This window comes from Bombus vosnesenskii, unplaced genomic scaffold (genome assembly GCF_011952255.1).
Source record: "Bombus vosnesenskii isolate JDL3184/JDL3185 unplaced genomic scaffold, Bvos_JDL3184-5_v1.1 scf7180000013265, whole genome shotgun sequence".
In the NCBI taxonomy this organism is placed as follows: domain Eukaryota; kingdom Metazoa; phylum Arthropoda; class Insecta; order Hymenoptera; family Apidae; genus Bombus; species Bombus vosnesenskii.
The window spans coordinates 2,738,719-2,753,585 of record NW_022882925.1 but is presented as its reverse complement, the minus strand read 5'-3'; the positions used below and the strand labels follow the sequence as shown (position 1 = coordinate 2,753,585).

The window sequence follows — 14,867 nt, the reverse complement described above, 5'->3', positions numbered from 1 at the left end:
CATCAATCACGCGGACCTTTTCACCGAGCGGATATCGGGCCTGGCCGTTTTTGCGTGCGGTGCATCCCGCTCGATTGCAATCGTGGCGAATTATTGAATCTGCTGCATATCTCGTCCGTCCGGATTAGGTTGGGTTAGTTGGCGCGCGTCCGCGACTTCGCCGATTTTGCCCCCGCGAATCGGCCAATTCTCACCCTTCCACTGGAAAGGATATCGATCCGCGAAACGTGACGGGTGTTTGCGAAATTTTCCTGTCCTAATCAAGAATCTTCCAATAAATCGATAGAGTTGCCAAACGACCCGGTTCGTTTCCCTTTCCTCGAGTTTTCGAAGAGTTCGAATTTTTAAAATTTCCTCTGTGATGGAACTAACGAATTTTCTCTATCCCAAAACCTCGTGAAAGTAAAGACATCTGCTAAAACTTACTAGGAACCAATTATCCTTTCCCCTTCTCTTTAAGTTTCCGAGGAATTCGAGATTTTTTGAAACTCTGAAAGTTTCCTTCGTAGTACTGTGTAAGAAACATTAACAGAAACTAATTTTTATAGATCACTGTGTCCTACGAACGGTAATTGTCAAAGACGTTTTAAAAGTAATCTCTAAAAAGTAAATAGATTTCCTATGTTCCAAACCTTGGCCGAAACAAGAAAATATTTAAGAAGTTAATAAACACGAACTGTTATGGAACGTTGTTCCTTGCTAGCAAAACAGTCCTACAATAATAAAAATCACGATCTCAAATCTAAAAACTGTATCTTATAAAATCAAAGAGTTATTACGTAAAATATCAGAGCTTAACAGATAAAAGCAGTACTTACTATTTGAAGACCAGGCCAGGCTGGTGTCGAAGAAAATGCTGCGTAAGAAGATGGTCATTCATGGAACGGATGATATTACTTTATTTGATGATGTACTTAAACAGTGAAAGAAACTCATCGTCGAGGCCAGTCACATCGACTCGTACTTGATCTTCGTTACGTACACTTTCTGACGGTCGATTAATGTCTCTCATAAAAAGAGGCGAAAAAACAAAAAGGAGATGGGGTAGCCTAGAGGCACGTGACTCTGGCCTGGACTCTTTAAGTCAGTAATATTTACAATGTCACGGATTCACAGTTACCGCGACGAGAAAGAATCGAACGATACCTATCACACACAGACCTTGATAATAACCTAACTCGTCGGAGTTGAAGTTTCGCGAGATTCTATCAACCTTGTGTCCATTGAAACGAAAATCAGGACTGGTGTGATAAAGATCGTTCGAAAAAATCGATTAATCTCACTCGAAATGACAGTGGGTAGCGTTTCACACGTACGCGAAATAGTAACCTAAATAATAATTGGACGCCGCTTATATATTTACATACTATACGAACGTAAACCCTGGTTAGTCCTCGAGTCCATGATAATTCCTGGTTCCAGGACCAGGCTCTGAGCTTTCCACGAACCTTGTTCAGGCTCATCTACATCGATACAAATCTCTCTTATAATCACCTGGCCGTACGACTGTCTAATATTAAAACAGACCCTAAATTAATCGAGGCAGATCTGGTTGAAATTTACAACAAGACCATCACGTAAAATTTCGATATTTATCTATCGAATGAAGAATATCCTCGTTTAATACGGTCTCCAGACTTGTCTAGGCTTAGGGCTTCTCTCTCTTCTGCTTCGCACGCCTTCCCTCTCCACGTCGGTATCGTCTTCTTTCTTCCTGGTGGTAAGATCTTGTCCTACGTTCTCTTTATCCTGTCCTTTCTTTGTACTGAGATCCACAGTGCCTTCCAGACGGATCTTCAGATCTCTGCGAGGAATCTCATCGTTCGTGATCTCTTGATCGTTCGAATTTTCTATACTAGGTCTTAGGTGAACGGAGGCATCTTGAAATGTGACGTCAGTAGTGTCTTCCAGGTCGCTTCTAATGGGAGAGATCCTTGGAGAATCCTGTTCCGGAAGAGACTCGTCGCTCCTCACGCGATCTCTGTTTGCATCATTCTCGTTCCTATCGTCCACTTCTATGCTTCCGTCAGGACTGTCCAGACCTGATCTACGAAGAACATCTTGATCGTCGTCTCGACGTTTTTCTTCCTTCAACGCGGATTCTGGACTGCTACTGCTGCCACGAAGTTTCCTCATTTCTTCCACTCGCGCCTGGTCAGGTCTCTGGAGCCGTTGCTGGGCCATTCTTAACGCTAGAGCATGCCATTCCGGCTCTAAGACGTACTGCTGCGTGTGGTAGAGTGGATTGTAGAGCCAAGAGGATTGTGGCAGCAACGGAGCGAATATCGATCCGAAGATAGACCCAGTGGCCCCCAGAAGATGAAGACCTATCATTAAAGTGATTATATCAGTTCTATGAATTCTTCATTTTTTTGTTAATTTATCGAGATGAATTAGAGATTGAAGTTCAGGCATAAGATTTAAATTGGAGATCGAAGTTTAAGATAAGAGGTGATATTTGAGTTCAGTAAGTATATTTTAATAGGCAGTTGTAATCCTCGACTTGTGTAAAACAGATCAAATCGCTAACAGAGAAGATATCTTCTTTTCGATACGATTTCTCGGCATGTTGCTCTTTTCATACTGTTATAATGGAATTTGTTGTTAAATCCGAACTCTTTATTATATTATTATATAATTGACATATTTTTGGTTGATCGAATTTCGATCGTATCTTTAATAGTACGTTGCGCTTTAAGGTACACCTTTTTAGGTGTACCTTGAAGAAGTAATTTGGAATGTCCACCGAACTCAGCTTCTTCGGGACTCCGAGGAAGTGAACTGAAGCATTCGAAAATACGATCGAAACCCGAAGAACCACCAATGTGCCATCACCGTGATCGTCTAATCATCGTGAAAGTTTAAAATCTAAAACTATATGACTTTTTATTTATTCCCTGTTTATTAGCGATTTAAAGGATTAAAAGAATAATTTTCGTTAGTTTTATAATGTTAATTTAAAGATTTGGTTGAAGCGAATCGATACCTTGAAAATGTGAATGATGTCCAGAGGGGCTAGGCGTAGTAGTGGTGGTGGTAGGTTCCGCCGGAGGCGTTGGTGCCGCAACAGTAGCCGTCGTGAGTAATCCAGGTCCAGGATTACCAGGTGACGTGGTCGGGGTCACCTCCCTGACGGATACGCTGATTGGACCCAAATCATTCCTGGACGGTTCTTTAAGAAACCCATTGACCAATCAGTTTTCATCTCTTTGCCAAACATCTATAAATCATCTGACACTATTACCAAGGTCTGATATCCTTTTTACAGATCGTACAAACAAGATTATTGGAAGAAATAATTTGATTAAATCTAATTCTTTCTATCATTTGAGGGTAATTCTTTTTTTTTTTTTTGCAGTATGACATGGCCTTTTATGTAAACTACGGATGTTTATGCAAATTTATGAATTTATCATCATATACAAGGATTTATACGAGCTGTTCAAAAAAGTCAAATAATTGATATAATCGATATTAATATAAACTATTACGAATAATCATACAAAATATATAATGAGTGATCCCATCATCCATATAGTTTACCAAAATCATTGCAATCTTGAAAAGTCTTTAAAAATACCCTTTAGAATACCACGAATTGATCATTTAAATCGCGCTGCTAATTTCAGTGCTAAAACAATTAAAAGGACACGCAGGCAAAGATAGTTCGTATAAAAATCAGAATCACACGGAGCAAACTATCTTCTAATTATTTCGCGCAGTATATTTTTGTATATTACGCGTTGTCGCGTTAAATATTCCATAAATATATAAAGATGCGCTTTATATTTTCGCATATCATGTGCATCGCTGCAGCTTGCAACAATCCACAAACACATAAAGATCCGCAGTTTATTTATAAGACGATAAAGTTAAAAACGGCTTACCAGAGTTAGGTCCAGGAAGTCTAGGAGATCTTTGCTCGATGCTGTGGTGGAAGGGATTGAAGGCCGACGCACCAGCTGCCGGAGGATGTGTATGCGAATGGTGACCGGGAGGCGGCGGAAGACAGTGCGGCGGAAGAGAGCCCCGAGGTAATCCACCCCACCCTTGGCTGGCTCCTTGCTCCAGACCCAGGTGTTGCAAGCCTGTGCAATCCAAGAGATCTAAAATAATGTCTGTCAGTCGCTTGGCTTTTTGGCCAGCACCTTGGCCACCGTTTCTTCGATCGATAAAGACCAAAGTCCTTCTCAAAACGAGAAAAAGCTGTTTTCTTTTTTTGTAAATTATTCTTCAATTTTGTAGTTTTCCAGACGTATTTGGTTGTGTAATAAATTCATTCATATTTCCTTAGACGAACCTGAGAAAACGTATCTATGTATTATTTTGTTCTATTATCCTCTGCAAGTAGATTAAGCGAATTATAAACTGCGCTCATTTTAGTTCGCAAAGATTTTGTCCTTTTACGAATTTTGGTATTCTTTAAATTATTCGACGATTATTCGCGAACAATATTTCTGCAAATATTAGGATAATTGATGTTCCGATATTTATAGTACAGTAAATATTCCATTATTATAATTTGGAACATTGTAAACGTGCACTGTGTACCACGAAGGAGATGTTCATATTATCATATGTTCATATTATCATATGTTCATATTATCATATGTTCGTAGGCCGCGGCTAAAAATATAGATTAGATAGTGAACGAATTTATTACGCAACGTAATTACCATGTTATACTTTTATTTTCAAACTATATCAATTAAAGGTTTTTGTATTTTCAAAGAGACAATTTCGTATCCAATAAAAAATTGAACGCCACTTTTAAAAGGAATCAATCTTGGCCCAGGATGAATATAGAACGTGAGGAACGACCGCAATAAATAGCAACGAGACTGAAAAAGAAACGCACTCTGGAGGAGATGTGGAAATGTTATATAATGTCAGGTGGATAAACGATCGGCGGATGACAGATAGAGGTACAGAAACGCTTCTCTTTGACGTAGCGAACGTTTGACGTGGATGGACAGTTAAATTTATCCAACAGAGAATAGAGAAACGATCGATCACCTTTCTTTTTTATTTCAATTCTAGCCGATACCGGGTGACCATGGGAATCGTTCACATATGCAGCTATACAATTAAATTCAGGACATCACAAAGCTTAACCTGTTCCAACGCAATTACCCTTCCTCCAAACTTCCATTGCCTTCTTCTTAAACAGACGAAAACCAAGGTAAAAAAAAAAAGAAGAAATTAATCCTAATTATATCTATTACATCGAATCATCGAAAAACTCATCCCCCAGAGGATATAAAAATAGATAAATATTCGATCTTGGAACTAACACGATAAAAACGAGGAGAAGTGGAAGCGTTAACAGAAACGATCGAGTAAAGAAGTTAGGAAACCGCGGCGGAACGAGTTGTAGCTCGCGAGCAGGGGTGGCGGACGTTTGGGGGTGGAAAGGAGTAAAAGTGAAGCCCGTAGTCATCGGTATGGTATCGGTTTTTCGAAACACCTTGATCAATAGCAGATTATACCGTCATCTGTGCGGGGCAGTTTAAAAATTCCGTGAAAGCTCCGAAGCCACCGGCTTCAGGGGTAGGGATCACAACGGGGGTGACAAGTAGGGGAAGTCTGTTAAAGAGTGGGGAGGGTTGTCTGGTCACTGGAACGTGGGCGTGGCGTACATAGCTCGCGACCATCGCTATTGGCTGCCATTGAATCCCCTCCAACAGTTGTATGGTTGGTAGAAGGGATGGAAAAAGCTCGGTAGGGGTTGAAGGGGTGATTTTTAAGCTCTCTTTAAGCCGAGCTTGCCAGAGAGGACACCACTATCTCGCGTTCTACCACATCGTCGTGGAACTACGAGCAACCCAGCTGGAAACTCACAGAGGAAAAGAGAGACGGAGAGACAGAGAGAGGGGTGGAAGGTTGTAGGATGCAGCTACTTTATGAGGGGATTAAGAAAACGATAAGAGGCGCGCGAAAGCTACGCTGTGAGCGAGCTTAAGGAGGCCAAGGGTTTCCTGTACCTGATGCGCCGTAAGTGACGACTTTGCTTGCCTATTCTCTGAAAATCCACCCTCGAGTCTTCGCACAGGAATTCATATTTATTTTAAACGAAGATATCCTTAAACCTTCGAACGTATTAATAGAAACTTTCATACCGAGGAATGTATTTCTGTATGCCAAAAGGTTCCACAATCGTATACTTGAGAGTTTGTAAACTTTTATACTTGAAATTTTCCAAATCTTTATATTCCTAATATTTTCCTAATCTTCTGTGTTCGAGACTCCGCAAAATTTTATTTTTTTTTTTTATATATTTGAGACTTTGCAAAATTTTATACTCGAAAGTTTCCAAATTTTTATATGTGACACTTTGGAAGATTTCGTATTTGAAAATTCGCGAAATCGTCTCATCCCTTAGAATTGAGGGAATTTCGGTTCTCCTAATCGCTGATAGAACGGAACTGGAGAGTTTCGGTATTTGACAGCGGCGCGTATCTGTTTCAACCAGCTCGTAACATACTTTCAATTTAATAAACCCCCAAAACGGCTGGCACCCTTTTCGGAGGGGGAGAGAGTTCGCGTGCCAGGTTGGAGGGTGGCGGGCGATAATTCCGAAAACAAATGAAGACTAATGAGGGGAGAAGCCAGGCGAGAGCCTCTGAAAGAGTCAGAGGGAAAGAGACACAACCACGCCAGAGAGCTGAAAGGGTTCAAGGAGCCGCTACCCTTTAAGGGGTGAGAAATGTTAAGCTTAAACGTTACGGCCCTAGGGTTAGTTGCCTTTATGTGTACCTTCCACCGGGGTACAGAAGCTTTAAGGGATGATGTATTATCGAGCAGCATGTTCAAAATGTGCTCCGCTGTTTTAACCACCCCACACGTCGGGTTACGCGTTCGTGTTATTTCTCGATACTTGTCGTGTTTGAAACTTGGCCAGAGAAGCTTGTGGTTAACTAATTTTTAGAGCTATAATATCGTCTAATGATTTTAATAAAAGATGTAATTGAAAACATTACGATAATCTTTGCAAAAAGTAGCTTATATTGGCAGCTAGTAGTATGAGTCAATGGTATGGCAGACAATCGTTGAAAGTAACGATTAGAGATAATTAGTCGGAATAAATTATTGTATAATAAGGACAGGTAACGCAGACAGTCTCATTAAAGTGAATCGTGAATGAAATATACTGATCGAGTCAATTTCGTTAAAATTGAAAATGGTAGAATTATGATAATCTTGGTAAAAAGTAATTTCTACCGCGAATTAGTAGTACGAATCAATGATATTGAAAATCAGATATTGAAAGTCGGATATTGGAAATATTAATACAGAAAATAGCTATGCGTAATAAATTACTAAATAATAAGAACGGCTTGCACAGCTTTGTTGTAGTCTATCGCGTATGAAGTATCCAGGGAACTAGTAGTATGTATCGGTGATACGTAAGACACTCATTGGAAATAACCTTGTTATACCAATTTCCGAAATGTTTCCCTTTCTCAAAATAAATGTAAACATATCTAATATATCATTTCGAAATACAATAATGGTAATTTTAACCCCTTAACACTTACATAAACATCTACATGTGTTCTTTCCAGAACTCAGTAAAATATGAATCCTTAAGAATGGGACATTTCATATGTTCCTACCTGAACATACGGTTAAAATCTACCCACATAGAACATACGCTATGACTGAAAATACAATAGAAAACGTTAAATCTCCTTCTTTCCTTAATTGCACAGCGATTAAGAAAACAGAAAACGAACAAGAGAAAAAAGTACGTCACCCGCCTCCAGATTCTTTCCATCTTCCCTGAAACTCTAAGCCGTGAGATTCAGAAGCGAATTACGTTTGTCATAGCTAGAAGAAAGAGAAAGAGAGCGGAGGAAAGGAGAGTGAGAGCCGTCGGGAAACTTAGGGGGGCGGCGTTTAAAGACGTTGGGCTAAAGGGTGACGGGCAGGCTCGAAAGTAAAGAGTAAAGCCGGTTCCGTTCGGGTTGCTCGCTTAAAACCCCTCCGGGCGGCAACCAGCCAGAGATACATAATAAATTAATTCGCGTATTTTCCTGTCCTCCTTATCTATTCAAATCTATGCAAAACAGGAGTTAAAACGCCCTTCTTACTGCTAAGGCGTTAACCCTTGTGTAGCTTGCTCGCTCAACCTCCCCCCTCTCTCTCTCTCTCTTTTCAGCTTCTTCTCTAACTACCCCCGCCGTCCCTCTAACCTGCCGCCGACCTACCACCCCCAACCCCCGTTTCCCACGTCCTAGCCTCTCGCTACCGACGGTCGGATGTCTTTGCACACCCACCCTTTGCGCCCGTTCTCATTATCGCGTCGCAGCAACCCCTAAAATGCCACCCTGGAAAGGTCCCTGGCACCGATCTAAGCTCTGCGAGGAGATATTTCGAGAAAGGACGAGAAAATTGCTGTCTCTCTCGCTCTCGCCCTCCGCACACCAACCTTTCATCCCCTCTCACCCTCGGTGCCTGTTTCCTTCTCTTATTTACGCTTGCATCCTCTTTGAAGTTACGGATAAAAACGGCCAACTTTTCGTAACGTTCATTGTACAGGTTTCCTCGCTACCCTTTCGAGTCACGTCTATCCGTCGTATTCTTCGCTCGTTCTTTGACTAGATACGGTTATGTACGAGGAAATAGAAATTGACGAGTTTCGAGATACCGATTCCATTCCAATACTTTTTCGGGTCACGAGTGACAATCTCTTAGGGGAGCCTCGATATTTTAGGAGGAGAGAGGCGCAAGGTGTTTCTGAAGAAGTTGAGGCTGGCTAAATTTTATATTTCAGTCACTTAATACCGAATTAGAATTATATTTTGAAATATTATAGTATCCAAATTATTCGTCTGCATAAGAAGGGGAGGTTGCAAGTCATTTAAATATAACGAAAGAGTTACAACTCGAAAAAAGTTTGGGTGACGCTGATGTAACCAAATAACTTTCTTTAGTTGCAATTTGAAAATTAGAAGTGACGTCAAGTAACATGTAAGTCACCAAATATCGAATGAATTAAGAAGTCGTAAGAAATGAAATTATGCAGAAGTAAATTAGAAATTGACAAGGTCGTATGTAAATTCATTAAATTCATTTACCGTCCTTTTGTGTTTACGGGTTCTCGTGTCATTGTAAGATAAAAGAGATAGAGGAAACGATAGAAGTTAGGGAACGAAGAAGGACAGAGGGTATCATTAGTTACCGTCGCCGCGACCGAAAGTTCCTGGTCACCAGGGCTGATTAAAAGACGGGACGCCCCAGGAGGCTCTTGCAAGACACGCAGGAGGGTGAAATGTGACGCGAATTTAAAGGATCCGCCGTGATTTGACGCTGGGGTGGACAGAAGCAACCCTTAAAAAGGGAACCTTTAAGGATCCTGCACCGCACTCGTCAAGGGTTACTCGCTTCTCCGTGGACGTGAAAGGATCCTTTAAGAAGGACTCGGGTTCCGTCTGAAAATCGACACCCTGCCTTTCGATTAGGGGTTGGTTTCTTCGGAAACTCGGAACTGAACTAAATAAACTAATTAAGATATTCTATGGAATATTCTATGAGCGATTCTATAATATTCTATAGATTCAACGTAGAAAAGGTGTGTGAAATTTTGTTGGAATTTGTTTCATTGTAAAATTGACAAAATTTAAGTTTACGTTCATACAGTGAATTTTATAAGATTGGAGTTAAAAGGATCATTCCAAATAATCATTTTCGAACACGAGTACAATACAACGAATAAAAGAACTCGTCGATGTTTTCACTTGAAAAAACTGTCGATGGTCTCGAACATTATCTCGAAGGAAAATATTATTAACTGCAATTCTAGACCGACTAAATTTCTCTACAATTCCTCGTATCAAAACGCACAAGTAACTAAAATATTAATGAACCCAAAATGAACAAAGCTCCTTGTATATTATAACATTCGTTTACGTATATCTACGCTAAACTCCTTGTTTCGTGATTTACGGAGTCATTTATATCAGTTCATACTGCAAAATCTGTAAAACGAACTTGACAATCAGATCGTAGATCTAAAACACGATCCACCTTCTGTTTTCTACAATCGATTAGATATTTCTCCGAGAAAATTTACCATATCGAATTTCCAAAAGAAGCACTACATGGGAGAGGAAATGAAGGAAAGAGAAGAAAACGAGCGGTCCTCTTTAAAGAAAGCTCGCGAAGATCTACTGTAAAACGATCCGTGAAACGAAGGCGCGCGACAGTTTTAAACTGAACGCTCCTAACAATCTCCCCCAAATGAGGTAAAGGCCACCTTATTGAAACAGGGGTTGCGATTTTTCCGGCGCAACCCCCAACCCCTGGTAGGCGGTTAATTGACACTGGAGGGTAGAAAGAGGTGGAACAACGGAACTCGGGGTGAGTTGGGAATCGAGCTGCGCGAGCTGTTCTTGTTAACTCGAATCCCTGGCTGCTCTCGCGATTTTTCATCCCCTTAGCTAGATTGACAAAGACGCCCTCCCGGGAGCCACGTGATCGGCCTGTTTTCGTTCTTCGGACAATCTCAACGAGGATCTTCTCGCGTGTTGCCACTCACCGAATACATTAATTTTCCTCGTGTTTCCTCCATCCTGTCGCTGCCCGTTCTGAAATTCAATCGTCCAGCTGTGCAACAACCCGATCGCGAATCGATGATCTTTGAAGATAAAGAGTTTCGAAGAAAAATATCAAAGATAATTACTAGCTAGAAATAAGATGATTATTTTTTAAGAATCCTCTAAAGTTTGGAACGTTCTTCTTGCGTGAAAATTAATTTCAACGATGAAACTTCATCTGACGAATTGATAAATCCTTGAACAAAGACTTTTCGCGTTTCTGCTAATAGTTACAGGAAAGAGGAATCGATTCAAAGACGAATGAAGAATTAAAAAACACAGTCAGTTACATGTATCTCTCGTTTATAAATATACAGACACCTGGTTACATATGAGATATGATGATTCATCCGAATTAATAAGAATTAACAAAAATTTGCATTTATACAAGATAACCGCCCAGAAATTTGAAAAAGTTGTTTATTACGATTTATATTGCAAAATCTAGTAGTATAAGAGGCACATGACTAGTTTAACAATCGTACGTTGATCTTCACGATCCTCTAATCGCATTGAATAAATATTGAACGAATTAGATGAGGAACACAGAGAAGTTCTCTTAAAAATCAAACTAGAATCTCGGCTCAAGTAACAACAAATACAACAGAAAAATTGACAGTATGGATGACAGGATCGGTTAACCAAGAGCAGTGATCAAGGAATGTAGTGGATATAAATGAAAGAAAGAATTCGATCTTAGCACGCATGAAGGTAGAAAAGAGGTTTGATCGCAACATCCAATATACGAATTCTTCATTTGCCTGACATTCTATAATCTCAAGCAAGTAATAATTACTTTGCGAGCTTTTAATCATTTTCTAGCAGTTTAAAACTAATTTAGATAATAGCTCTCAAAGTTTTTAACAATTAAAAAGCGAGATAACAATCCCAAAGCTTTTGATAATTTTCTAGTAACTTCTAAAGTTAACCTCACTCTTCATAAGCGTTCTGATACTTATAAGCGAGAGTTAAATTCAAACACAGTTGCTATACAAGTATCCAGATACCGACGAACAATAGTATACGTCGCTTCTTGAACACCTTCAAAGAAACAGGACAAAAGAAGAGAAAATTCACGGATGGAATAAAGACAGACTCTGTACCGGACTTCGATGGTCCTCAGGGATAGCATAAAATTCGAGCCTCCCCTCGAGCTAGGCCCGAACGAAATTTAATAACATCCCCCTAGTTACACCTCAATGGGCACCTTAACAACCCCTGGCTCGCCGTGTAGCCAGCCGTCTCTCGCTTCTTCTCTTTCCCCTTTCCTCTCCTTATCAACCCCCGGACGCGGATATCTAATAAACCAGCTCTTGAAACGCGTCTTTATCCGAACAACGATAGGCTATAGCCCCTTTGGTGTTGCAAAGGGTGGGCGAAAGTTGAAACGCTTGTCCGACTGACCCCAGCGGCGAACTGGACAGAGGCGCAACCTATGCGCTGACCGTCGAACTACCAGCGAAAGGGTTGAAAAAGTGGTGGACACGAGCTTGGAATAAACCGATCGATATGAGGGTGATGTCGGTCGCGACTGCGACCCAGTTACGCGACAGCGCGTTTCCTTCGAAGGAGAATTGAATTTGTCGTGGAAGGGTGGTTAAGGAACTAGCGAACGAACATTCTTCCTCGTGGTACGTAAGGGTTGTGCTTGAAGTACAAGGGTGAAAACTCTGTTGGTTAGAAATCGAAGAAATATTTTTCTAGAAGCGGAAGATCGAGACTTTGGAAGCTGGATATCGAGTGTGACGAGATTTTTGACAAAAGTACAATTTTTTTCACGCATAGTTGGTTGTCGAGTTTTGTCGCAAAAGAATAAAAACACTCGAGTGTAATCGTGTTTTCAGATGATGACAATTTTCCTGTAGAAGATTACTACTGCGAACAACTTTTGGGTAAAAGTGGAACTTCTACATGGTGGATTATGAAGCTCCACTTCAAAAGAAATGCAAAGAGTCGTAGCTATACTCTATTTTCGGATGAGAATATCTTTAATATAGGACGACGCTAAAACCAGCACACGTGGTAAAGTGGTCGTTGAAACTGTTCCTCGCGTCCGTCATGTACATTTCGATACTCAAATGTGTTTTTATAAAAAGAATATTGAAACAAGTACGAAGATAGACCAGAGAACAGCGATCCTATCATAAAACCTTAAATACAAGCACGACCAACCTTACCAAGAGTAATTACAACAAAGTTGATTCTACCTAGGGCAAGCAAGTTCGACAATGGCAAAAATAGAACTGACGAAGTCGTTGTTCCTGCACGTCGTACCCTATCCTCTTCTATTTTCCTGCCACAGCCGGCGTTCTCCGCAAAATATCCAACGCGGCGAACTTCCATCGCGCAGCTCGGTAATTCGATTTAGCCGTGCTGTATAGCCGCGTTACGACACGAGACTGTGCGACACTTCCGCTCAGCGATTACCGTGGAACAATTTTATGCAGCCGACCTGGAAATTGTTGCGTCCGTCCTCGTTAGCTGAAATTACTATGGGAAATCTGAAGGAAAGAAGAAGAGGAGAAAGTCGACGGGGGCGCGGTCCTTGATTGAGTAGACCACGGGGGTGGTAGGACAAAAGGGAGGGTTGGAAAGGGTGGATAGACAGAAAGAGAGGGAGAGGAAGAGAGAGAGAAGGGGATGGATAGGAGCGCAGAGACGAGAAATCGACGGCAGGACTGCTACTCCGCACTACCCCCGGGGGCAGGCAGGGGAGAGAAGCTCCGTTAAGCCGCTTATCATGCCGAAACAATACACTGTCGGTGCACCAGTATCAGTAGCCGACCCTCGCTGCTCGAGGCTAGTCCCATCAAAATTTCGAGCTTCGAACGAATTTGAATTGGAATCCGCGCCGCCAAACTAGCTCGTCGAATGCGCCGCCACCGGAAATCGCCGCTGCAACCGGCCGCTCGCTCTGGCTTTCTCGTGTGGTAATAAATCGACAAAAATGGATGCTTCAGAGATGAAACTTTTTGTGTTTGAGGTAATAGAGACTTGTGGTATCAAGACGTTAATCATATTCGATCTTTTAAAGATCGGGATAGAAGCCTGTGATGCGGTTGCTCGTGTGATGATAAATTGACAAAAATGGATGCTTCAGAGATGGAACCTTCTAGTGTTGAAAATAACGAAGACCTGTGGTACCCGGGATTAACCATATTCGATTTTTTGGAGGCCCAAGATGACAGAGGTCTGGAAATATATGGATTTTAGTAATTCGTTAGAAAATCAAGTTTGATAGTTCCAATATTAATTTTAGTCGTTTGCTGATAGCCACTGGCGAATTTCACCACAATTTACCAAAACGAATCTAAACCTAGAGAATCCTCGTGACGATGAAACCACCGAATGTTCCTTCCGTTCCTCTCCAACTGCCAAGGAAAGTCAAAGTATGGGCCTAGCGGCTGTTTCCCTCGAAGACGATCGGAAATTTCAGTAGCGCGAGAAGTCGCTCGTCAAACGGGGCGCAAAGTTTCGGCGAAGAGTGGCGTCGACAAACGAAAGGCCGGGGCTTAATCAGAGTCTTCTCCACTTAGACGCCCCGTGGCAAAACTCAATTTTGAGTCGGCGCCTGCCGACGCTCAATTTTGACACCCTTCGTAGCCACCAAGCAAGCCAAGACTGAGTGGAGCAAGCTTGCCTTCGCGACATCGGCAAAGGGGATGATGCAGGGTTGTAAACTTAGTTATCCGGTTGGAGCTGGAGACGAGCTACGAGGTGGATGCTGTACTATGTGCCATACCGGCAGGTAGCAGATCTGGACGGAGTGTTCTATCGGCAGACACTTACCGGACAACTTGAATCCCAGAGGATCCTGAGGGTGGCCGAAAGGGAACGGCCTGGGCCCGAAGTGGAAGGGATGAAAGGCCTGGTGTCCTGAAACGCAACGTGAATTCGTGTGGTATATTACAACGTGTGTTCTTTTTCTAATCTGAAGTGATATGGGGTCAGACAAATCACTGACTTTCGTTTCTCATATTTTTTTACAAACTTCACAACAGCGTTTGAACATCGTGCGATGTAAATTGTCCACTTGTTAGCTGAGCTCTTTATTAATCATTACTACAGTTTGTTAACATTTTTAATTGACCAGTGACTTGCATTCTTTGTATTCTCTTCGTAGATTATTACTGTTCTCAATATCTCTGTCAAATTTGATATTTTTACGATGTAAGCTATTCGATAATTGTTACTTGAGTTCTCTATGAGTTTAGTACAATTTATTATAACTATTACATAATTAGTTATCAGTATATGTTCATCCAGTGA

General features: G+C 41.3%; 1 protein-coding gene across 2 annotated transcripts in view; it reads right to left on the bottom strand.

The window, feature by feature from the left end:
* Positions 1-879: 879 nt before the first annotated feature.
* Positions 880-14,867, bottom strand: part of LOC117243345 — a 34,476-nt gene continuing 20,488 nt past the window's right edge. For both annotated transcript variants that reach the window (XM_033510735.1, XM_033510736.1), the window contains exons 5-8: positions 14,388-14,474; positions 3,888-4,088; positions 2,987-3,172; positions 880-2,327 (exon numbers count right to left, since the gene is read on the bottom strand). In XM_033510735.1, the coding sequence (XP_033366626.1) occupies positions 1,621-2,327; positions 2,987-3,172; positions 3,888-4,088; positions 14,388-14,474 (1,181 nt within the window). In that variant the 3' untranslated portion in view covers positions 880-1,620. The remainder of the gene's footprint in view (positions 2,328-2,986; positions 3,173-3,887; positions 4,089-14,387; positions 14,475-14,867) is intronic.